Source organism: Salmo salar, chromosome ssa11 (genome assembly GCF_905237065.1).
Source record: "Salmo salar chromosome ssa11, Ssal_v3.1, whole genome shotgun sequence".
In the NCBI taxonomy this organism is placed as follows: Eukaryota; Metazoa; Chordata; class Actinopteri; order Salmoniformes; family Salmonidae; genus Salmo; species Salmo salar.
The window spans coordinates 98,610,903-98,635,862 of record NC_059452.1 but is presented as its reverse complement, the minus strand read 5'-3'; the positions used below and the strand labels follow the sequence as shown (position 1 = coordinate 98,635,862).

The following is a 24,960-nucleotide window of genomic DNA, read 5'->3' as shown; positions in this document are numbered from 1 at the left end:
AGATGCGTGTACAGTCATGGCCAAAAGTTTTGAGAATGACACAAATATGAATTTTCACAAAGTCTGCTGCCTCAGTTTGTATGATGGCAATTTGCATATACTACAGAATGTTATGAAGAGTGATCAGATGAATTGCAATTAATTGCAAAGTCCCTCTTCGCCATGCAAATGAACTGAATCCCCCAAAAACATTTCCACTGCATTTCAGTCCTGCCACAAAAGGACCAGCTGACATCATGTCAGTGATTCTCTCGTTAACACAGGTGTGAGTGTTGACAAGGACAAGGCTGGAGATCACTCTGTCATGCTGATTGACTTCGAATAACAGACTGGAAGCTTCAAAAGGAGGGTGGTGCTTGGAATCATTGTTCTTCGGCTGTCAACCATGGTTACCTGCAAGGAAACATGTGCCGTCATCATTTCTTCGCACAAAAAGGGCTTCACAGGCAAGGATATTGCTGCCAGTAAGACTGCACCTAAATCAACCATTTATCGGATCATCAAGAACTTCAAGGAGAGCGGTTCAATTGTTGTGAAGAAGGCTTCAGGGCGCCCAAGAAAGTCCAGCAAGCGCCAGGACCGTCTCCCAAAGTTGATTCAGCTGCGGGATCGGGGCACCACCAGTACAGAGCTGGCTCAGGAATGGCAGCAGGCAGGTGTGAGTGCATCTGCACGCACAGTGAGGCAAAGACTTTTGGAGGATGGCCTGGTGTCAAGAAGGGCAGCAAAGAAGCCACTTCTCTCCAGGAAAAACATCAGGGACAGACTGGTATTCTGCAAAAGGTACAGGGATTGGACTGCTGAGGACTGAGGTAAAGTCATTTTCTCTGATGAATCCCCTTTCCGATTGTTTGGGGCATCCGGAAAAAAAGTTTGTCCGGAGAAGACAAGGTGAGCGCTACCATCAGTCCTGTGTCATGCCAACAGTAAAGCATCCTGAGACCATTCATGTGTGGGGTTGCTTCTCAGCCAAGGGAGAGGCTCACTCACAATTTTACCTTAGAACACAGCCATGAATAAAGAATGGTACCAACACATCCTCCGAGAGCAACTTCTCCCAACCATCCAGGAACAGTTTGGTGACGAACAATGCCTTTTCCAGCATGATGGAACACCTTGCCATATGGCAAAAGTGGCTCGGGGAACAAAACATCGATATTTTGGGTCCATGGCCAGGAAACTCCCCAGACCTTAATCCCATTGAGAACTTGTGGTCAATCCTCAAGAGGCGGTGGACAAACAAAAACCCACAAATTCTGACAAACTCCAAGCATTGATTATGCAAGAATGGGCTGCCATCAGTCAGGATGTGGCCCAGAAGTTAATTGACAGCATGCCAGGGCGGATTGCAGAGGTCTTGAAAAAGAAGGGTCAACACTGCAAATATTGACTCTTTGCATCAACTTCATGTAATTGTCAATAAAAGCCTTTGACACTTATGAAATGCTTGTAATTGTACTTCAGTATTCCATAGTAACATCTGACAAAAATATCTAAAGACACTGAAGCAGCAGAGTTTGTGAAAATTAATATGTATGTCATTCTCAAAACTTTTGGCCACGACTGTAGATGCAGCTATGTATTCATGCTGCAAGTGTCCAACTTGATTTCTTGAAGTTCATGTGGACTGTGTGTACAGTGTGTGTTTAAGGAGTGTATGTGTGTACGGTGTGTGTGTACGGTGTGAGTGTGTGTACCTGAGACTTGGTACTGTTCATATAGAGCATGGACAGTTCGTTGTCTACCAGCTCCACTCCCACAGCAGGCAGAGAAGACTCCTGCTCCAACTCACTCACTGTTCTCTTAATGTCCTCCATTATCATGTGGGCGTCCCTACACACACACACACACACACACACACACACACACACACACACACACACACACACACACACACACACACACACACACACACACACACGATTAGTTCCTAGGCAACAAACAGAACACGCACAGGGAACTGAGGAAGTTCTTTCTGAAAATGTCCAATAGAAAAGAACAGGCCAGGTGTCCTGGTGCCAGGTGTCCTAGTGCCAGGTGTCCTGGTGCCAGGTGTCCTGGTAACAGGTGTCCTAGTGCCAGGTGTCCTGGTGCCAGGTGTCCTGGTGCCAGGTGTCCTGGTGCCAGGTGTCCTAGTGACAGGTGTCGTGGTAACAGGTGTCCTAGTGCCAGGTGTCCTAGTGCCAGGTGTCCTGGTGCTTTGCTTCCAGGAGGGTATGAAAGACAGGTAGAGAGGAGTAGTGGAACTCACCTATTCTCCCCGGCAACAGCCACCACGTGAGGCTTCTTACTGGTCAGGAACTTCTTCAGGTTCTCAATGTCCTGGAGCTGAGTAGACCAAACACACCATCAGATCACTAGAATACAGCTAGTCTGGCGGTTAAGAGCGTTGGGCCAGTCACTGAAAGGTTGCTGGTTTTGGATTCCCAAGTCAACTAGGTGATAAACCTGTCGATGTGCCCTTGAGCAAGGCACTTAAACCGAATTGCTCCTGTAAGTCGCTCTGGATAAGAGCGTCTGCTAAACGACTCAAATATAAATGTGGTACAGCCTCAAATCAAAATGCACAGAGATCAGCAACAAGGCTTTCCCCATAGCAGCCTATAGGCCAGCTGACATCAAAGAGCTCTGTTGAAGCCAACTGAAGACAAATGATTTAAAAGGCAACAGAGATAAGCTACTCAATGGAAGGTCAAACACTGGAAAAACACTTCCTACAACATCAATGATGAGCTGATGATTATAACTGTTTATGCGCGCATGGCTGAATGATATGACGGGATGACAAGGGAGGAGAGACGAGGGAGGGAGGGCAGAGGAGAGTTGAGGAGAGAGACGAGGGAGGGAGGGCAGAGGAGAGTTGAGGAGAGAGACGAGGGAGGGAGGGCAGAGGAGAGTTGAGGAGAGAGACGAGGGAGGGAGGGCAGAGGAGAGTTGAGGAGAGAGACGAGGGAGGGAGGGCAGAGGAGAGTTGAGGAGAGAGACGAGGGAGGGAGGGCAGAGGAGAGTTGAGGAGAGAGACGAGGGAGGGAGGGCAGAGGAGAGTTGAGGAGAGAGACGAGGGAGGGAGGGCAGAGGAGAGTTGAGGAGAGAGACGAGGGAGGGAGGGCAGAGGAGAGTTGAGGAGAGAGACGAGGGAGGGAGGGCAGAGGAGAGTTGAGGAGAGAGACGAGGGAGGGAGGGCAGAGGAGAGTTGAGGAGAGAGACGAGGGAGGGAGGGCAGAGGAGAGTTGAGGAGAGAGACGAGGGAGGGAGGGCAGAGGAGAGTTGAGGAGAGAGACGAGGGAGGGAGGGCAGAGGAGAGTTGAGGAGAGAGACGAGGGAGGGAGGGCAGAGGAGAGTTGAGGAGAGAGACGAGGGAGGGAGGGCAGAGGAGAGTTGAGGAGAGAGACGAGGGAGGGAGGGCAGAGGAGAGTTGAGGAGAGAGACGAGGGAGGGAGGGCAGAGGAGAGTTGAGGAGAGAGACGAGGGAGGGAGGGCAGAGGAGAGTTGAGGAGAGAGACGAGGGAGGGAGGGCAGAGGAGAGTTGAGGAGAGAGACGAGGGAGGGAGGGCAGAGGAGAGTTGAGGAGAGAGACGAGGGAGGGAGGGCAGAGGAGAGTTGAGGAGAGAGACGAGGGAGGGAGGGCAGAGGAGAGTTGAGGAGAGAGACGAGGGAGGGAGGGCAGAGGAGAGTTGAGGAGAGAGACGAGGGAGGGAGGGCAGAGGAGAGTTGAGGAGAGAGACGAGGGAGGGAGGGCAGAGGAGAGTTGAGGAGAGAGACGAGGGAGGGAGGGCAGAGGAGAGTTGAGGAGAGAGACGAGGGAGGGAGGGCAGAGGAGAGTTGACGAGAGAGACGAGGGGAGGGAGGGCAGAGGAGAGTTGAGGAGAGAGACGAGGGAGGGAGGGCAGAGGAGAGTTGAGGAGAGAGACGAGGGAGGGAGGGCAGAGGAGAGTTGAGGAGAGAGACGAGGGAGGGAGGGCAGAGGAGAGTTGAGGAGAGAGACGAGGGAGGGAGGGCAGAGGAGAGTTGAGGAGAGAGACGAGGGAGGGAGGGCAGAGGAGAGTTGAGGAGAGAGACGAGGGAGGGAGGGCAGAGGAGAGTTGAGGAGAGAGACGAGGGAGGGAGGGCAGAAGAGAGTTGAGGAGAGAGACGAGGGAGGGAGGGCAGAGGAGAGTTGAGGAGAGAGACGAGGGAGGGAGGGCAGAGGAGAGTTGAGGAGAGAGACGAGGGAGGGAGGGCAGAAGAGAGTTGAGGAGAGAGACGAGGGAGGGAGGGCAGAGGAGAGTTGAGGAGAGAGACGAGAGATTCTTGTCGTCCGTCTGGTCTGTACCTTCTTGTCTCTCTCGTCCTCCTTCCATGCGTTCCTCCTCTTCAGGAAGTAGGGCAGACGGAGGAAGTCCACCACCTCTCCCTCTCCGTTGATCAGTGAACAGAACACTGGTGTGTCTCTATGGTAACAGAATTACAACATTTAGTTATCACTCATTGAAACATATCACAAATCATTTATGGTGGCTGTTGATTGAGTGGTACAAAATACAAGGATGGAAGACACCTTACGAATCACTCACACACACACACACACACACACACACACACACACACACACACACACACACACACACACACACACACACACACACACACGTCCAAACACACATACCTGCTGTCTGCGAAGGCCACTCCCAGGACTCTGATGCCTTTTCCTTGACTCTCATCCATCAGATCATCATCCTCCTCCTCCACCTGCTGGTCTGGTCTGTAAGGAGCCACCTTCAGCCAGTTATACAGCCTCCTGCAACACGACTGGACCAGACAGGACAATATCACAGGGTAAATAAACCTACACCTTCAGCCAGTTATACAGCCTCCTGCAACACGACTGGACCAGACAGGACAATATCACAGGGTAAATAAACCTACACCTTCAGCCAGTTATACAGCCTCCTGCAACACGACTGGACCAGACAGGACAATATCACAGGGTAAATAAACCTACACCTTCAGCCAGTTATACAGCCTCCTGCAACACGACTGGACCAGACAGGACAATATCACAGGGTAAATAAACCTACACCTTCAGCAAGTTATACAGCCTCCTGCAACACGACTGGACCAGACAGGACAATATCACAGGGTAAATAAACCTACACCTTCAGCCAGTTATACAGCATCCTGCAACACGACTGGACCAGACAGGACAATATCACAGGGTAAATAAACCTACACCTTCAGCCAGTTATACAGCCTCCTGCAACACGACTGGACCAGACAGGACAATATCACAGGGTAAATAAACCTACACCTTCAGCCAGTTATACAGCCTCCTGCAACACGACTGGACCAGACAGGACAATATCACAGGGTAAATAAACCTACACCTTCAGCCAGTTATACAGCATCCTGCAACACGACGACCAGACAGGACAATATCACAGGGTAAATAAACCTACACCTTCAGCCAGTTATACAGCATCCTGCAACACGACTGGACCAGACAGGACAATATCACAGGGTAAATAAACCTACACCTTCAGCCAGTTATACAGCCTCCTGCAACACGACTGGACCAGACAGGACAATATCACAGGGTAAATAAACCTACACCTTCAGCCAGTTATACAGCATCCTGCAACACGACCAGACAGGACAATATCACAGGGTAAATAAACCTACACCTTCAGCCAGTTATACAGCATCATGCAACACGACCAGACAGGACAATATCACAGGGTAAATAAACCTACACCTTTAGCCAGTTATACAGCCTCCTGCAACACGACTAGACAGGACAATATCACAGGGTAAATAAACCTACACCTTCAGCCAGTTATACAGCATCCTGCAACACGACTGGACCAGACAGGACAATATCACAGGGTAAATAAACCTACACCTTCAGCCAGTTATACAGCCTCCTGCAACACGACTAGACAGGACAATATCACAGGGTAAATAAACCTACACCTTCAGCCAGTTATACAGCCTCCTGCAACACGACTAGACAGGACAATATCACAGGGTAAATAAACCTACACCTTCAGCCAGTTATACAGCCTCCTGCAACACGACTGGACCAGACAGGACAATATCACAGGGTAAATAAACCTACACCTTCAGCCAGTTATACAGCCTCCTGCAACACGACTAGACAGGACAATATCACAGGGTAAATAAACCTACACCTTCAGCCAGTTATACAGCCTCCTGCAACACGACTAGACAGGACAATATCACAGGGTAAATAAACCTACACCTTCAGCCAGTTATACAGCCTCCTGCAACACGACTGGGGTCAAAGGTGAAGAGGAATTATACATCACGTGACCTAATTTATGCTTGAAACAGACTTATTTCACAAGACGTGCTGGAACAATTGGAATTCACAAATCTCCAATGATCGAGTCATGTCAACTCACCGTCCTATGGGATACATTATGGTGAGTCCTGGAAGTAGCTAGGTTTGCTGTAACATTGTCTACCTTGATGATGTTTTCCTTGGCCTCCGCGATGAGTTTGTTCTTGAGTTCCTTGGCCATCTGAGGGTAGAGGAACTGTGTGAGGGACCTCTCTATGGCCAGGGTCCTCTGTCTGTTCCACTCCTGCACCTGGTGACTGAACTCATCTCTGTAGTAAAACTGCTTGATCTCATCAAAGTACGTCTGGTCACCTGCAACCCTGGGGAGAGGGGGGTGGCAGAGAGAGATGGAGAGAGGGAAGGGGGGTGGCAGAGAGAGAGATGGAGAGAGGGAAGGGGGGGTGGCAGAGAGGGTTTGAGAGAGGATAGAGAGAGGGAAGGGGGTTAGCAGAGAGTTAGATGGAGAGAGAGGGAAGGGGGGTGGCAGAGAGGGATGGAGAGAGGAGAGAGAGGGGGAAGGGGGGGTGGCAGAGAGGGATGGAGAGAGTAGAGAGAGAGGGAGGGGGTAAGTTTGACCATTCAGAGAGACTGAAACTTGAACTCATGAGTTTGGCCCATAGAGGTAGATAGAGGACTCATCTTTGTATCTGTGCCATTAGAGCGGCTGTGACAGCATGGGCAGCGCCATTGAGGCTATTCTGAAGTAGTCCATTTTTTTCTTCACGATTGGCTGATCCTTCCTGATGACCTGGTTGTACATGACTCCAACAGGGTCACCAGGAGGCATCAGCCAATGAAGTTGGGAGTCCTACCCAGTTGACTACATTAAAATGGTGGAAGCCCTCAATGGTGCTGCCCATGCTAATACAACCTTTCATTCTCTATGGTTTTGGCCCTCCATCTTACCCTTCGACCCCTACGGAGGTCGATGCCTCCACGCCTTACCCTTTGACCCCTAGGAGGTCGATGCAGATGTCTATGGTGAGAAGCCCCTCCTCCTCAGCCTGGCACATCTTTAAGAACTGGTCTCCATTCAGTTCCTTCACTGGCTTGTTCTTCAGGTACTTGAAGGAGTAGCCAAAGTGGGCCTCGTCCATGTCCTATAACAAACCAGAGTCAGGTCAACATGGCATGAGGACAGCAAAGAGGATCACGTCTAAAACCAGACATTTCTACACCATCTGTTGCAGGAGTCAAGTTAATAGGACACGGTATTCTAAACCCTTACATGAACGTTAAAGGGCATAACATCAACATGCTGTTGTTTTGTTCTAAGTGTTTGTTATGTTGGCTGTGGACTAAAGACAGGTCTCAGTGAGTTTGTTATGTTGGCTGTGGACTAAAGACAGGTCTCAGTGAGTTTGTTATGTTGGCTGTGGACTAAAGACAGGTCTCAGTGAGTTTGTTATGTTGGCTGTGGACTAAAGACAGGTCTCAGTGAGTTTGTTATGTTGGCTGTGGACTAAAGACATGTCTCAGTGAGTTTGTTATGTTGGCTGTGGACTAAAGACAGGTCTCAGTGAGTTTGTTATGTTGGCTGTGGACTAAAGACAGGTCTCAGTGAGTTTGTTATGTTGGCTGTGGACTAAAGACAGGTCTCAGTGAGTTTGTTATGTTGGCTGTGGACTAAAGACATGTCTCAGTGAGTTTGTTATGTTGGCTGTGGACTAAAGACAGGTCTCAGTGAGTTTGTTATGTTGGCTGTGGACTAAAGACAGGTCTCAGTGAGTTTGTTATGTTGGCTGTGGACTAAAGACAGGTCTCAGTGAGTTTGTTATGTTGGCTGTGGACTAAAGACAGGTCTCAGTGAGTTTGTTATGTTGGCTGTGGACTAAAGACAGGTCTCAGTGAGTTTGTTATGTTGGCTGTGGACTAAAGACAGGTCTCAGTGAGTTTGTTATGTTGGCTGTGGACTAAAGACAGGTCTCAGTGAGTTTGTTATGTTGGCTGTGGACTAAAGACAGGTCTCAGTGAGTTTGTTATGTTGGCTGTGGACTAAAGACAGGTCTCAGTGAGTTTGTTATGTTGGCTGTGGACTAAAGACAGGTCTCAGTGAGTTTGTTATGTTGGCTGTGGACTAAAGACAGGTCTCAGTGAGTTTGTTATGTTGGCTGTGGACTAAAGACAGGTCTCAGTGAGTTTGTTATGTTGGCTGTGGACTAAAGACAGGTCTCAGTGAGTTTGTTATGTTGGCTGTGGACTAAAGACAGGACTCAGTGAGTTTGTTATGTTGGCTGTGGACTAAAGACAGGACTCAGTGAGTTTGTTATGTTGGCTGTGGACTACAGACAGGTCTCAGTGAGTTTGTTATGTTGGCTGTGGACTAAAGACAGGTCTCAGTGAGTTTGTTAGGTTGGCTGTGGACTAAAGACAGGTCTCAGTGAGTTTGTTATGTTGGCTGTGGACTAAAGACAGGTCTCAGTGAGTTTGTTATGTTGGCTGTGGACTAAAGACAGGTCTCAGTGAGTTTGTTATGTTGGCTGTGGACTAAAGACAGGTCTCAGTGAGTTTGTTAGGTTGGCTGTGGACTAAAGACAGGTCTCAGTGAGTTTGTTATGTTGGCTGTGGACTAAAGACAGGTCTCAGTGAGTTTGTTATGTTGGCTGTGGACTAAAGACAGGTCTCAGTGAGTTTGTTATGTTGGCTGTGGACTAAAGACAGGTCTCAGTGAGTTTGTTATGTTGGCTGTGGACTAAAGACAGGTCTCAGTGAGTTTGTTATGTTGGCTGTGGACTAAAGACAGGACTCAGTGAGTTTGTTATGTTGGCTGTGGACTACAGACAGGTCTCAGTGAGTTTGTTATGTTGGCTGTGGACTAAAGACAGGTCTCAGTGAGTTTGTTATGTTGGCTGTGGACTACAGACAGGTCTCAGTGAGTTTGTTATGTTGGCTGTGGACTAAAGACAGGTCTCAGTGAGTTTGTTATGTTGGCTGTGGACTACAGACAGGTCTCAGTGAGTTTGTTATGTTGGCTGTGGACTAAAGACAGGTCTCAGTGAGTTTGTTATGTTGGCTGTGGACTAAAGACAGGTCTCAGTGAGTTTGTTATGTTGGCTGTGGACTAAAGACAGGTCTCAGTGAGTTTGTTATGTTGGCTGTGGACTACAGACAGGTCTCAGTGAGTTTGTTATGTTGGCTGTGGACTACAGACAGGTCTCAGTGAGTTTGTTATGTTGGCTGTGGACTAAAGACAGGTCTCAGTGAGTTTGTTATGTTGGCTGTGGACTAAAGACAGGACTCAGTGAGTTTGTTATGTTGGCTGTGGACTAAAGACAGGTCTCAGTGAGTTTGTTATGTTGGCTGTGGACTAAAGACAGGACTCAGTGAGTTTGTTATGTTGGCTGTGGACTACAGACAGGTCTCAGTGAGTTTGTTATGTTGGCTGTGGACTACAGACAGGTCTCAGTGAGTTTGTTATGTTGGCTGTGGACTAAAGACAGGTCTCAGTGAGTTTGTTATGTTGGCTGTGGACTACAGACAGGTCTCAGTGAGTTTGTTATGTTGGCTGTGGACTACAGACAGGTCTCAGTGAGTTTGTTATGTTGGCTGTGGACTAAAGACAGGTCTCAGTGAGTTTGTTATGTTGGCTGTGGACTAAAGACAGGTCTCAGTGAGTTTGTTATGTTGGCTGTGGACTACAGACAGGTCTCAGTGAGTTTGTTATGTTGGCTGTGGACTAAAGACAGGTCTCAGTGAGTTTGTTATGTTGGCTGTGGACTACAGACAGGTCTCAGTGAGTTTGTTATGTTGGCTGTGGACTAAAGACAGGACTGGATCCCAGGTTAGTTCCTACTCAGTTAAACTAGTAAAGTAATGGCGATACAGAGGAATGTTCTCACAGTGTGTCTACTCTGGATACCTACCATCAATAACATTAACACTGTTAAAACGTTGTCTTGGTTCCCATACCTTCTTTCCCTTCTTGGTGGGCTTGATGTTGATCTTGGCTCTCTCCTGGAACGTCTGTCTGAGGACGTGTCTGACCAGAGGCTCCCTGGCAATCTGCATGGCAACCATATAACGGGTCCCCTCCAACACGGCCTCAGGGCTGTTAAACTGGCTACAAACACAGACAGAGGGAGAGGTAGGGGGTCAGTGTGTATGTGTGGTTAACTGCAGACTTATTCTTTGGCCAACTCTACTGAGTTAAGTGTTTTACCCTGCTCTCTGTGTGTGTGTGTCGTTACGTTAAGTGTTTTACCCTGCTCTGTGTGTGTGTGTGTGTGTGTGTGGTTACATTAAGTGTTTTACCCTGCTCTGTGTGTGTGTGTGTGTCGTTACGTGTTTTACCCTGCTCTGTGTGTGTGTGTGTGTGTGGTTACATTAAGTGTTTTACCCTGCTCTGTGTGTGTGTGTCGTTACGTTAAGTGTTTTACCCTGCTCTGTGTGTGTGTGTCGTTACATTAAGTGTTTTACCCTGCTCTGTGTGTGTGTTGTTACGTTAAGCGGTGTACCCTGCTCTGTGTGTGTGTGTCGTTACATTAAGTGTTTTACCCTGCTCTCTGTGTGTGTGTGTCGTTACATTAAGTGTTTTACCCTGCTCTGTGTGTGTGTGTGTGTCGTTACGTTAAGTGTTTTACCCTGCTCTGTGTGTGTGTGTGTCGTTACATTAAGTGTTTTACCCTGCTCTGTGTGTGTCGTTACATTAAGTGTTTTACCCTGCTCTGTGTGTGTCGTTACATTAAGTGTTTTACCCTGCTGTGTGTGTGTGTCGTTACATTAAGTGTTTTACCCTGCTCTGTGTGTGTGTGTGTCGTTACATTAAGTGTTTTACCCTGCTCTGTGTGTGTCGTTACATTAAGTGTTTTACCCTGCTCTGTGTGTGTGTGTCGTTACATTAAATGTTTTACCCTGCTCTGTGTGTGTGTCGTTACATTAAGTGTTTTACCCTGCTCTGTGTGTGTGTGTCGTTACATTAAGTGTTTTACCCTGCTCTGTGTGTGTGTGTCGTTACATTAAATGTTTTACCCTGCTCTGTGTGTGTGTCGTTACATTAAGTGTTTTACCCTGCTCTGTGTGTGTGTCGTTACATTAAGTGTTTTACCCTGCTCTGTGTGTGTGGTTACATGAAGTGTTTTACCCTGCTCTGTGTGTGTGTGTCGTTACATTAAATGTTTTACCCTGCTCTGTGTGTGTGTCGTTACATTAAGTGTTTTACCCTGCTCTGTGTGTGTGTGGTTACATTAAGTGTTTTACCCTGCTCTGTGTGTGTGTGGTTACATTAAGTGTTTTACCCTTCTCTGTGTGTGTGTGTCGTTACATTAAGTGTTTTACCCTGCTCTGTGTGTGTGTGTCGTTACATTAAGTGTTTTACCCTGCTCTGTGTGTGTGTGTCGTTACATTAAGTGTTTTACCCTGCTCTGTGTGTGTGTCGTTACATTAAGTGTTTTACCCTGCTCTGTGTGTGTGTCGTTACATTAAGTGTTTTACCCTGCTCTGTGTGTGTGTGTCGTTACATTAAGTGTTTTACCCTGCTCTGTGTGTGTGTGTCGTTACATTAAATGTTTTACCCTGCTCTGTGTGTGTGTCGTTACATTAAGTGTTTTACCCTGCTCTGTGTGTGTGTCGTTACATTAAGTGTTTTACCCTGCTCTGTGTGTGTGTGGTTACATTAAGTGTTTTACCCTTCTCTGTGTGTGTGTGTGTCGTTACATTAAGTGTTTTACCCTGCTCTGTGTGTGTGTCGTTACATTAAGTGTTTTACCCTGCTCTGTGTGTGTCGTTACATTAAGTGTTTTACCCTGCTCTGTGTGTGTGTGGTTACATTAAGTGTTTTACCCTGCTCTGTGTGTCGTTACATTAAGTGTTTTACCCTGCTCTGTGTGTGTGTGTCGTTACATTAAGTGTTTTACCCTGCTCTGTGTGTGTGTGTCGTTACGTTAAGTGTTTTACCCTGCTCTGTGTGTGTGTGGTTACATTAAGTGTTTTACCCTGCTCTGTGTGTCGTTACATTAAGTGTTTTACCCTGCTCTGTGTGTGTGTGTCGTTACGTTAAGTGTTTTACCCTGCTCTGTGTGTGTGTGGTTACATTAAGTGTTTTACCCTGCTCTGTGTGTCGTTACATTAAGTGTTTTACCCTGCTCTGTGTGTGTGTCGTTACATTAAGTGTTTTACCCTGCTCTGTGTGTGTGTCGTTACATTAAGTGTTTTACCCTGCTCTGTGTGTGTGTGGTTACATTAAGTGTTTTACCCTTCTCTGTGTGTGTGTGTGTCGTTACATTAAGTGTTTTACCCTGCTCTGTGTGTGTGTGGTTACATTAAGTGTTTTACCCTGCTCTGTGTGTGTGTCGTTACATTAAGTGTTTTACCCTGCTCTGTGTGTGTGTCGTTACATTAAGTGTTTTACCCTGCTCTGTGTGTGTGTGGTTACATTAAGTGTTTTACCCTTCTCTGTGTGTGTGTGTGTCGTTACATTAAGTGTTTTACCCTGCTCTGTGTGTGTGTGGTTACATTAAGTGTTTTACCCTGCTCTGTGTGTCGTTACATTAAGTGTTTTACCCTGCTCTGTGTGTGTGTGGTTACATTAAGTGTTTTACCCTGCTCTGTGTGTGTCGTTACATTAAGTGTTTTAACCTGCTCTGTGTGTGTGTGGTTACATTAAGTGTTTTACCCTGCTCTGTGTGTCGTTACATTAAATGTTTTACCCTGCTCTGTGTGTGTGTCGTTACATTAAGTGTTTTACCCTGCTGTGTGTGTGTGTCGTTACATTAAGTGTTTTACCCTGCTCTGTGTGTGTGTGTGTCGTTACATTAAGTGTTTAACCCTGCTCTGTGTGTGTGTGTCGTTACATTAAGTGTTTTACCCTGCTCTGTGTGTGTGTGTGGTTACATTAAGTGTTTTACCCTGCTGTGTGTGTGTGTCGTTACATTAAGTGTTTAACCCTGCTCTGTGTGTGTGTGTGTCGTTACATTAAGTGTTTTACCCTGCTCTGTGTGTGTGTCGTTACATTAAGTGTTTTACCCTGCTGTGTGTGTGTGTCGTTACATTAAGTGTTTTACCCTTCTCTGTGTGTGTGTGTCGTTACATTAAGTGTTTTACCCTGCTCTGTGTGTGTGTGTGTCGTTACATTAAGTGTTTTACCCTGCTCTGTGTGTGTGTGTGTCGTTACATTAAAGGTTTTACCCTGCTCTGTGTGTGTGTGTGTCGTTACATTAAGTGTTTTACCCTGCTGTGTGTGTGTGTCGTTACATTAAGTGTTTTACCCTGCTCTGTGTGTGTGTCGTTACATTAAGTGTTTTACCCTGCTCTGTGTGTGTGTCGTTACATTAAGTGTTTTACCCTGCTCTGTGTGTGTCGTTACATTAAGTGTTTTACCCTTCTCTGTGTGTGTGTGTGTGGTTACATTAAGTGTTTTACCCTGCTCTGTGTGTGTGTCGTTACATTAAGTGTTTTACCCTGCTCTGTGTGTGTGTGTGTCGTTACATTAAGTGTTTTACCCTGCTCTGTGTGTGTGTCGTTACATTAAGTGTTTTACCCTGCTGTGTGTGTGTGTCGTTACATTAAGTGTTTTACCCTGCTCTGTGTGTCGTTACATTAAGTGTTTTACCCTGCTCTGTGTGTGTGTGTCGTTACATTAAGTGTTTTACCCTGCTCTGTGTGTGTGTGTGTCGTTACATTAAGTGTTTTACCCTGCTCTGTGTGTGTGTGTGTCGTTACATTAAGTGTTTTACCCTGCTGTGTGTGTGTGTCGTTACATTAAGTGTTTTACCCTGCTCTGTGTGTGTGTGTCGTTACATTAAGTGTTTTACCCTGCTCTGTGTGTGTCGTTACATTAAGTGTTTTACCCTGCTCTGTGTGTGTGTGTGTGTACTTACGTGTTGTACCCTGCTCTGTGTGTGTGTGTGTCGTTACATTACGTGTTGTACCCTGCTCTGTGTGTGTGTGTGTCGTTACGTGTTGTACCCTGCTCTGTGTGTGTGTGTGTCGTTACGTGTTGTACCCTGCTCTGTGTGTGTGTGTCGTTACGTTACGTGTTGTACCCTGCTCTGTGTGTGTGTCGTTACATTAAGTGTTTTACCCTGCTCTGTGTGTGTGTGTGTGTTACATTACGTGTTTTACCCTGCTCTGTGTGTGTGTCGTTACATTAAGTGTTTTACCCTGCTCTGTGTGTGTGTGTCGTTACATTAAGTGTTTTACCCTGCTCTGTGTGTGTGTGTCGTTACATTAAGTGTTTTACCCTGCTCTGTGTGTGTGTCGTTACATTAAGTGTTTTACCCTGCTCTGTGTGTGTGTGGTTACATTAAGTGTTTTACCCTGCTCTGTGTGTCGTTACATTAAGTGTTTTACCCTGCTCTGTGTGTGTGTGTCGTTACGTTAAGTGTTTTACCCTGCTCTGTGTGTGTGTGTGTTACATTAAGTGTTTTACCCTGCTCTGTGTGTGTCGTTACATTAAGTGTTTTACCCTGCTCTGTGTGTGTGTCGTTACATTAAGTGTTTTACCCTGCTCTGTGTGTGTGTGGTTACATTAAGTGTTTTACCCTGCTCTGTGTGTGTGTGGTTACATTAAGTGTTTTACCCTGCTCTGTGTGTGTGTGTCGTTACGTTAAGTGTTTTACCCTGCTCTGTGTGTGTGTGGTTACATTAAGTGTTTTACCCTGCTCTGTGTGTCGTTACATTAAGTGTTTTACCCTGCTCTGTGTGTGTGTCGTTACATTAAGTGTTTTACCCTGCTCTGTGTGTGTGTGGTTACATTAAGTGTTTTACCCTGCTCTGTGTGTGTGTGGTTACATTAAGTGTTTTACCCTTCTCTGTGTGTGTGTGTGTCGTTACATTAAGTGTTTTACCCTGCTCTGTGTGTGTGTGGTTACATTAAGTGTTTTACCCTGCTCTGTGTGTCGTTACATTAAGTGTTTTACCCTGCTCTGTGTGTGTGTGGTTACATTAAGTGTTTTACCCTGCTCTGGCGTTACATTGGTTTAACCTGCTCTGTGTGTGTGTGGTTACATTAAGTGTTTTACCCTGCTCTGTGTGTCGTTACATTAAATGTTTTACCCTGCTCTGTGTGTGTGTCGTTACATTAAGTGTTTTACCCTGCTGTGTGTGTGTGTCGTTACATTAAGTGTTTTACCCTGCTCTGTGTGTGTGTGTGTCGTTACATTAAGTGTTTAACCCTGCTCTGTGTGTGTGTGTGTCGTTACATTAAGTGTTTTACCCTGCTCTGTGTGTGTGTGTGGTTACATTAAGTGTTTTACCCTGCTGTGTGTGTGTGTCGTTACATTAAGTGTTTAACCCTGCTCTGTGTGTGTGTGTGTGGTTACATTAAGTGTTTTACCCTGCTGTGTGTGTGTGTCGTTACATTAAGTGTTTAACCCTGCTGTGTGTGTGTGTCGTTACATTAAGTGTTTTACCCTTCTCTGTGTGTGTGTGTCGTTACATTAAGTGTTTTACCCTGCTCTGTGTGTGTGTGTGTCGTTACATTAAGTGTTTTACCCTGCTCTGTGTGTGTGTGTGTCGTTACATTAAGTGTTTTACCCTGCTCTGTGTGTGTGTGTGTCGTTACATTAAGTGTTTTACCCTGCTGTGTGTGTGTGTCGTTACATTAAGTGTTTTACCCTGCTCTGTGTGTGTGTGTCGTTACATTAAGTGTTTTACCCTGCTCTGTGTGTGTGTCGTTACATTAAGTGTTTTACCCTGCTCTGTGTGTGTCGTTACATTAAGTGTTTTACCCTTCTCTGTGTGTGTGTGTGTGGTTACATTAAGTGTTTAACCCTGCTCTGTGTGTGTGTCGTTACATTAAGTGTTTTACCCTGCTCTGTGTGTGTGTGTCGTTACATTAAGTGTTTTACCCTGCTGTGTGTGTGTGTCGTTACATTAAGTGTTTTACCCTGCTGTGTGTGTGTCGTTACATTAAGTGTTTTACCCTGCTCTGTGTGTGTGTGTCGTTACATTAAGTGTTTTACCCTGCTCTGTGTGTGTGTGTGTCGTTACATTAAGTGTTTTACCCTGCTCTGTGTGTGTGTGTGTCGTTACATTAAGTGTTTTACCCTGCTGTGTGTGTGTGTCGTTACATTAAGTGTTTTACCCTGCTCTGTGTGTGTGTGTCGTTACATTAAGTGTTTTACCCTGCTCTGTGTGTGTGTCGTTACATTAAGTGTTTTACCCTGCTCTGTGTGTGTCGTTACATTAAGTGTTTTACCCTGCTCTGTGTGTGTGTGTGTCGTTACGTGTTGTACCCTGCTCTGTGTGTGTGTGTGTCGTTACATTAAGTGTTGTACCCTGCTCTGTGTGTGTGTGTGTCGTTACGTGTTGTACCCTGCTCTGTGTGTGTGTGTGTCGTTATGTGTTGTACCCTGCTCTGTGTGTGTGTGTCGTTACGTTACGTGTTGTACCCTGCTCTGTGTGTGTGTGTCGTTACATTAAGTGTTTTACCCTGCTCTGTGTGTGTGTGTGTGTGTTGTTACGTGTTGTACCCTGCTCTGTGTGTGTGTGTCGTTACGTTACGTGTTGTACCCTGCTCTGTGTGTGTGTGTGTCGTTACGTGTTGTACCCTGCTCTGTGTGTGTGTGTCGTTACGTTACGTGTTGTACCCTGCTCTGTGTGTGTGTGTGTCGTTACGTGTTGTACCCTGCTCTGTGTGTGTGTGTCGTTACGTTACGTGTTGTACCCTGCTCTGTGTGTGTGTGTCGTTACGTGTTGTACCCTGCTCTGTGTGTGTGTGTCGTTACGTTACGTGTTGTACCCTGCTCTGTGTGTGTGTGTCGTTAAGTGTTGTACCCTGCTCTGTGTGTGTGTGTCGTTACGTGTTGTACCCTGCTCTGTGTGTGTGTGTCGTTACGTGTTGTACCCTGCTCTGTGTGTGTGTGTCGTTACGTTACGTGTTGTACCCTGCTCTGTGTGTGTGTGTCGTTACGTTACGTGTTGTACCCTGCTCTGTGTGTGTGTGGTTACCTGCAGACGTAGTCTTTAGCCAACTCTACAGGCTCGGCAGGGAACTGCTCTGTCTCGTGACGCTGGTAGCTGTCTCTCAGATTCTCTCCAAACTGCTCTGGAGTCAGACCAAACTTCTTAGCCAGGCCATCTGAGAGAAAAAAGAGAGAGAAATGGCATGGAGGTCCAAGGTCAGTAAGACATTTTCTGAGAAGCTATTAGTTCCTGATGCGATGCGTCTTGACATTAACAGAGAAGCTATTAGTTCCTGATGCGATGCGTCTTGACATTAACAGAGAAGCTATTAGTTCCTGATGCGATGCGTCTTGACATTAACAGAGAAGCTATTAGTTCCTGATGCGATGCGTCTTGACATTAACAGAGAAGCTATTAGTTCCTGATGCGATGCGTCTTGACATTAACAGAGAAGCTATTAGTTCCTGATGCGATGCGTCTTGACATTAACAGAGAAGCTATTAGTTCCTGATGCGATGCGTCTTGACATTAACAGAGAAGCTATTAGTTCCTGATGCGATGCGTCTTGACATTAACAGAGAAGCTATTAGTTCCTGATGCGATGCGTCTTGACATTAACAGAGAAGCTATTAGTTCCTGATGCGATGCGTCTTGACATTAACAGAGAAGCTATTAGTTCCTGATGCGATGCGTCTTGACATTAACAGAGAAGCTATTAGTTCCTGATGCGATGCGTCTTGACATTAACAGAGAAGCTATTAGTTCCTGATGCGATGCGTCTTGACATTAACAGAGAAGCTATTAGTTCCTGATGCGATGCGTCTTGACATTAACAGAGAAGCTATTAGTTCCTGATGCGATGCGTCTTGACATTAACAGAGAAGCTATTAGTTCCTGATGCGATGCGTCTTGACATTAACAGAGAAGCTATTAGTTCCTGACGCGATGCGTCTTGACATTAACAGAGAAGCTATTAGTTCCTGACGCGATGCGTCTTGACATTAACAGAGAAGCTATTAGTTCCTGACGCGATGCGTCTTGACATTAACAGAGAAGCTATTAGTTCCTGATGCGATGCGTCTTGACATTAACAGAGAAGCTATTAGTTCCTGATGCGATGCGTCTTGACATTAACAGAGAAGATATTAGTTCCTGATGCGATGCGTCTTGACATTAACAGAGAAGATATTAGTTCCTGATGCGATGCGTCTTGACATTAACATGTCCCAGTGCATTCATATTTTAACACGTCAGCCTCTGTAGAATTTGAAAAGGATGAGACAGATTGCCAGAAGTAATGTCTTGAGGCAGAGCAGGGCATATTTTCTTTGCGTTTCACATGTCAAGCCCCTTTCGGCAATCACAAGCACAATGAAGTCAAGCTTAGGTCCCATTCAGTACAGATAAATAGACGAGAGGTCAGAGGTGACTCACCGAGCCCGGCGCTCTGACAGATGCTGTACATGTCTCTACGAGATGCCAGCTTCAGGTCCGGCCCCTTCTCTTCCTCCTCCTCTTCCTCTTCTTCCTCCACCTCTTCCTCCTCACCTGAAAGGAATGGGAAGAGACATGATGTGTGGAGGGTGGAAATCACAAAAGAAGTCAAAACATGGTTGTTCAAAAGGTGCTGTTATTTTACTTTATACAACAACGACACCTTGCTTTGATATTTTAGCCATCAGTCTCAGGGTGTGATTTCAAAGAAATAAGAAAACATAAATCCTCTTGGCAGCCATTTTGATCTCCTTACCAAATCATTTCTGGGTTAACAATAGTTATTCACTATAATAGTAATCAGTTATAATTGTCAACATGGCGTCCAACCTTCCTCGTTGACCTCAATCTTCTTCTTCTTCTTCTTCTTCTTCTTGCTGGCGGCCTTGGCTGCGTTCTGCATCTTGGGGATGTCTCGGCCATAGTACAGAAGGAAGTGACTATACACATCACTCAGCTCATCTATAGACTGGACGTCCTTCAGTCTGCAGGGGGTAGAGGAGGGGGCAGGGGAGAAGGGTGAGGCCAGGGGAGGAGAAGGGAGAGGGCAGGAGAGTAGAAGGGAGAGGGCAGGGGAGGAGGAGGGCGAGGGAAGGAGAGGAGAAGGGCGAGGGCAGGAGAGGAGAAGGGCGAGGGCAGGAGAGTAGAAGGGAGAGGGCAGGGGAGGAGGAGGGCGAGGGCAGGAGAGGAGGAGGGCGAGGGCAGGAGAGGAGAAGGGAGAGGGCAGGGGAGGAGAAGGGAGAGGGCAGGAGAGAAGGGCAGGGGAGGAGAAGGGAGAGGGCAGGAGAGTAGAAGGGAGAGGGCAGGGGAGGAGGAGGGCGAGGGCAGGAGAGGAGGAGGGCGAGGGCAGGAGAGGAGAAGGGAGAGGGCAGGGGAGGAGAAGGGAGAGGGCAGGAGAGAAGGGCAGGGGAGGAGAAGGGAGAGGGCAGGGGAGGCGAAGGGAGAGGGCAGGGGAGGAGAAGGGCGAGGGCAGGGGAGGAGAAGGGCGAGGGCAGGAGAAGAGAAGGGCGAGGGCAGGAGAGGAGAAGGGAGAGGGCAGGAGAGGAGAAGGGAGAGGGCAGGAGAGGAGAAGGGAGAGGGCAGGGGAGGAGAAGGGAGAGGGCAGGAGAGGAGAAGAGCAGGGGAGGAGAAGGGCGAGGGCAGGAGAGGAGAAGGGCGAGGGCAGGGGAGGAGAAGGGAGAGGGCAGGAGAGGAGAAGGGAGAGGGCAGGAGAGGATTGGAGAAGGGAACAGTAAGACTAGCTGGACTTTACTAAATGGGTCCTGGCTTCTGTGAAGACATGGGGCTATGAGGCTTCTGAACTTTGATGTACTATCGTGTTATGGGAAGTCCATCGACTTTCTAGACATAGACTAAGCCTAGCCCTGAGAAGAAAACACATCTCTATGCTTCATCTGTATCTGGGAAACTGGCCCTTAGTGCATTACAACACTTGAGCACACATTGTGGGAAAGCCAACTTCATCAAAAAAGTATCCTTTATCTGTCCATTTAGACCTGTTGCTATAAAGTTTACACAATGTACAGGACTGAACTTGTCAATCACGGGTCCAATTGACCCTCTTAATACCACTGTTCTCCTACGGCCCTGTGTTTAGACGTACCTACCTCTCCATGGATACTTATTCTGGTCAAAAGTAGTGCACTATATAGGGTGCAGTCCCCATCTCCTCTGACCCTGTGTGGAACCGTACTACATACCTCTCCATATCAGCAGTGTCCAGGGGTCTGATGCCGTCAGCCAGGGGCTTGTCAGGGTCAGCAGAGATCTGCTCATACTGGTACCCCTGCATCCTCCGGAACAGACGTGTCAGGTTCTGCTTCCTGCTCTTCAGCTGGCACCACTGAGGTCAGGGGTCGAGGGACAGGAAGTGGGTCAATACGCGGAGAATCAACAGTGGAATGAGGCATTTGAATTACAGTTGTTACAACCTAAAAGCAAAGGTTACTAACTGCTGGTAAACGTAGAAGTGTGTGAGCCTCAAGGTCTAATGTCACATGTCAAAGGTCATCCGTTACCTTCTCGTCCCACTGCCAGACCTTCCACAGGTCGTTGATGTTGAGCTCCGGTTCCACATACTCCTTCCTGTAGAACGCGATGAACGGAACCTGGAGGGAACAGAGAGACACACACTGTTAGAGCCTTAGCCACTACACACACACCACACACACCACACACACACGGTTAGAGCCTTAGCCACTACACACACCACACACACAGTTAGAGCCTTAGCCACTACACACACACACACACACACAGTTAGAGCCTTAGCCACTACACACATAGTTAGAGCCTTAGCCACTACACACACACACAGTTAGAGCCTTAGCCACTACACACACTGTTAGAGCCTTAGCCGCCACACACACACACTGTTAGAGCCTTAGCCGCCACACACACACCGTTAGAGCCTTAGCCGCCACACACACACACACACACACACACACACACACACACACACACACACACACACACACACACACACACACACACACACTTAGAGCCTTAGACATTTTTACATTTGAGTCATTTAGCAGACGCTCTTATCCAGACCAACTTACAGTAGTGAATGCATACATTTTTATTTTTTTTAATTCCGTACTGGCCCCCCGTGGGAATCGAACACACAACCCTGGCGTTGCAAACACCATTGCAAACACCATGCTCTACCAACTGAGCCACAGGGAGGCCACTACACACACACACACAGTTAGAGCCTTAGCCACTACACACACATCGTTAGAGCCTTAGCCACTACACACACACACATCGTTAGAGCCTTAGCCACTACACACACACACATCGTTAGAGCCTTAGCCACTACACACACACACACATCGTTAGAGCCTTAGCCACTACACACACACACACACATCGTTAGAGCCTTAGCCACTACACACACACACATCGTTAGAGCCTTAGCCACTACACACACACACATCGTTAGAGCCTTAGCCACTACACACACACACATCGTTAGAGCCTTAGCCACTACACACACACACACACACACACACATCGTTAGAGCCTTAGCCACTACACACACACACACACGGTTAGAGCCTTAGCCACTACACACACACACGGTTAGAGCCTTAGCCACTACACACACACACGGTTAGAGCCATAGCCACTACACACACACACTGTTTGTATCAGGGCAGTGTACCTCAAAATGCTGATTCCTCATGAAGTTGAGAGCCTCCTTAATCTTGGCGATGGTGCTGGGGCCCTTCCTGCTAAAGTTAGTTGTGGCCCCTCTGTCCAGGTAATCTGTACTCTCCTGAACACACAGACAACAGTTGTTTTAAAAACAAAGTAAAAATAGTATGATAGTGGACTGAGATAGTATGGTCTGTGCTGAGCTGTTCATGTGTTTTAGCTGCATGATAATACTAAGGGTAATGGGCTGTTCATGTGTTTTAGCTGTATGATAATACTAAGGGTAATGGGCTGTTCATGTGTTTTAGCTGCATGATAATACTAAGGGTAATGGGCTGTTCATGTGTTTTAGCTGCATGATAATACTAAGGGTAATGGGCTGTTCATGTGTTTTAGCTGTATGATAATACTAAGGGTAATGGGCTGTTCATGTGTTTTAGCTGTATGATAATACTAAGGGTAATGGGCTGTTCATGTGTTTTAGCTGTATGATAATACTAAGGGTAATGGGCTGTTCATGTGTTTTAGCTGTATGATAATACTAAGGGTAATGGGCTGTTCATGTGTTTTAGCTGTATGATAATACTAAGGGTAATGGGCTGTTCATGTGTTTTAGCTGTATGATAATACTAAGGGTAATGGGCTGTTCATGTGTTTTAGCTGTATGATAATACTAAGGGTAATGGGCTGTTCATGTGTTTTAGCTGTATGATAATACTAAGGGTAATGGGCTGTTCATGTGTTTTAGCTGTATGATAATACTAAGGGTAATGGGCTGTTCATGTGTTTTAGCTGTATGATAATACTAAGGGTAATGGGCTGTTCATGTGTTTTAGCTGTATGATAATACTAAGGGTAATGGGCTGTTCATGTGTTTTAGCTGTATGATAATACTAAGGGTAATGGGCTGTTCATGTGTTTTAGCTGTATGATAATACTAAGGGTAATGGGCTGTTCATGTGTTTTAGCTGTATGATAATACTAAGGGTAATGGGCTGTTCATGTGTTTTACGATTTAATGAAAACCCCTAAATTCATGTTTCTTCTTTGTCCTGGTTTCATATGGAATCACTCTCCACAGTAGGTCAGAGGCTCAAACCTTTATAGACATGGTGTGTGTAGTCAGTGTGTGTGTGTGTGTGTGTGTGTGTGTGTGTGTGTGTGTGTGTGTGTGTGGGGTCAGTGTGTGTGTGTAGTCAGTGTGTAGTGTGTGTGTAGTCAGTGTGTAGTGTGTGTGTAGTGTGTGTAGTCAGAGGTTCCTACCTGCATGGAGATGGTGGGGGTTGAGAAAGCATTTCTGTAGATCCACTCAGCCTCTTCCTCCAACTCATCATCCTCAGCAGGCTTCACTGGGATGGAGCGCAGCTACGGGACAGAGCACGGACGGAGTGTGAGACACATTAACATATCACACCTATATTCAAGGACACAGGAGGGTGAAACAGACACACACAACCCTACCTGGAACCTCTCTGGCATGTCTGTGGAGCGGATCTCGTTGTCCTGGTCAGTCATGTGACTACTCTCCAGCTCACTGGGCTCGTAGAGCTCGAAGATGCTCTTCCTCCCCACCCTCCTCTTCGTAGGCTTCTTGGGCCGGTCCCAGCCCTCTTCATCCTGGTCCTCCTCCTCTTCCTCACCCTGTTCATAAGCACCGTCGGCGTCGAACTCCGCGAAGTCAAAGTCGCCGCCGAAGATCTCCTGAGCTTCCTGGAGGGCTCTGTAGATGGGGACAGAAGAACAGAGGGGAAAGGTGAAAACATTCTGCTCTCAATGGTTGTTCAGCGTTTGTTGGAAGGAAACCACTAGGACGGATGGGATCGTATACAGGTCTGTCCACACTAACCCTGAGGAGGTGAACACTATCCCTAACCCTGAGGAGGAGGTGAACACTATCCCTAACCCTGAGGAGGAGGTGAACACTATCCCTAACCCTGAGGAGGAGGTGAACACTATCCCTAACCCTGAGGAGGAGGTGAACACTATCCCTAACCCTGAGGAGGAGGTGAACACTATCCCTAACCCTGAGGAGGTGAGTGAACACTATCCCTAACCCTGAGGAGGAGGTGAACACTATCCCTAACCCTGAGGAGGTGAGTGAACACTATCCCTAACCCTGAGGAGGTGAGTGAACACTATCCCTAACCCTGAGGAGGAGGTGAACACTATCCCTAACCCTGAGGAGGTGAGTGAACACTATCACTAACACTGAGGAGGAGGTGAACACTATCCCTAACCCTGAGGAGGTGAGTGAACACTATCACTAACCCTGAGGAGGAGGTGAACACTATCCCTAACCCTGAGGAGGAGGTGAACACTATCCCTAACCCTGAGGAGGTGAGTGAACACTATCACTAACCCTGAGGAGGAGGTGAACACTATCCCTAACCCTGAGGAGGTGAGTGAACACTCACGCGTCCGTGTATCCTGAGAACTTCTTGCTTCTCCTCTTTGTGATAGGCTGGCCATCGTCGTCCACGATAAAGTCATCAATATCTGAGGAAATAAGTAATTATCAGAGCCAGGATGTTTTCAGACAAAATTATCTTTCCTGTAATATATTTATATTTGCATATATAGAACTGAGTTTTTCAAAAAGAATTTCAGATATTAAATGTGTAACATTATCATCAAAAGTACCCGACTCCTCCTCTCCCTCCTCTTCCTCTTCTTCGTCGAGGCGTTCACCATGGCGACGTAGGGGCGGGTCGACTGTCTCTCCCTCCTCCAGCTCCCCCTCTCCGTCCTCGTCATCTCCTCTGTGGAAGATCTCGTCTGCGATCTGGTCCTTCTCGTCATCTTCATCATCATCCATAGTCTTCACACGGTCATACTTCTTCTTCTGTCAGGACAACAGAGGATGGAGAGGACAGAGAGAAAAGTTTAAACAGGGGTCCATGTCCTCACAGAGGATTGTTAGGAGGGGGAAAGAGGTTTAAACTGGGGCCCATTTCAGGTTATGCATTTATATGATACTTGAACACATTATCATGACTCATTTGAATCACAAAGCATCGCAGAGTAGGAGTGCTGATATAGGATCAATTTAGCCTTTTCGATAACAATTACATGATTATAATTGAAGTGATTGCTTACCCTAATCCAGACAGGAAGGGACTGCT

General features: G+C 47.0%; 1 protein-coding gene across 1 annotated transcript in view; it reads right to left on the bottom strand.

The window, feature by feature from the left end:
• Window positions 1–24,960, bottom strand: part of supt6h (SPT6 homolog, histone chaperone and transcription elongation factor) — a 57,617-nt gene that overhangs the window by 31,846 nt on the left and 811 nt on the right. Inside the window, 17 exon segments of the mRNA XM_045690167.1 lie at window positions 1,698–1,833; window positions 2,252–2,328; window positions 4,313–4,430; window positions 4,646–4,788; window positions 6,465–6,660; window positions 7,286–7,440; window positions 10,250–10,400; window positions 17,228–17,357; window positions 18,617–18,730; window positions 19,007–19,161; window positions 20,377–20,519; window positions 20,695–20,784; window positions 21,846–21,959; window positions 23,102–23,203; window positions 23,300–23,558; window positions 24,253–24,334; window positions 24,479–24,680. Coding sequence (XP_045546123.1) covers window positions 1,698–1,833; window positions 2,252–2,328; window positions 4,313–4,430; window positions 4,646–4,788; window positions 6,465–6,660; window positions 7,286–7,440; window positions 10,250–10,400; window positions 17,228–17,357; window positions 18,617–18,730; window positions 19,007–19,161; window positions 20,377–20,519; window positions 20,695–20,784; window positions 21,846–21,959; window positions 23,102–23,203; window positions 23,300–23,558; window positions 24,253–24,334; window positions 24,479–24,680 — 2,367 coding nt within the window.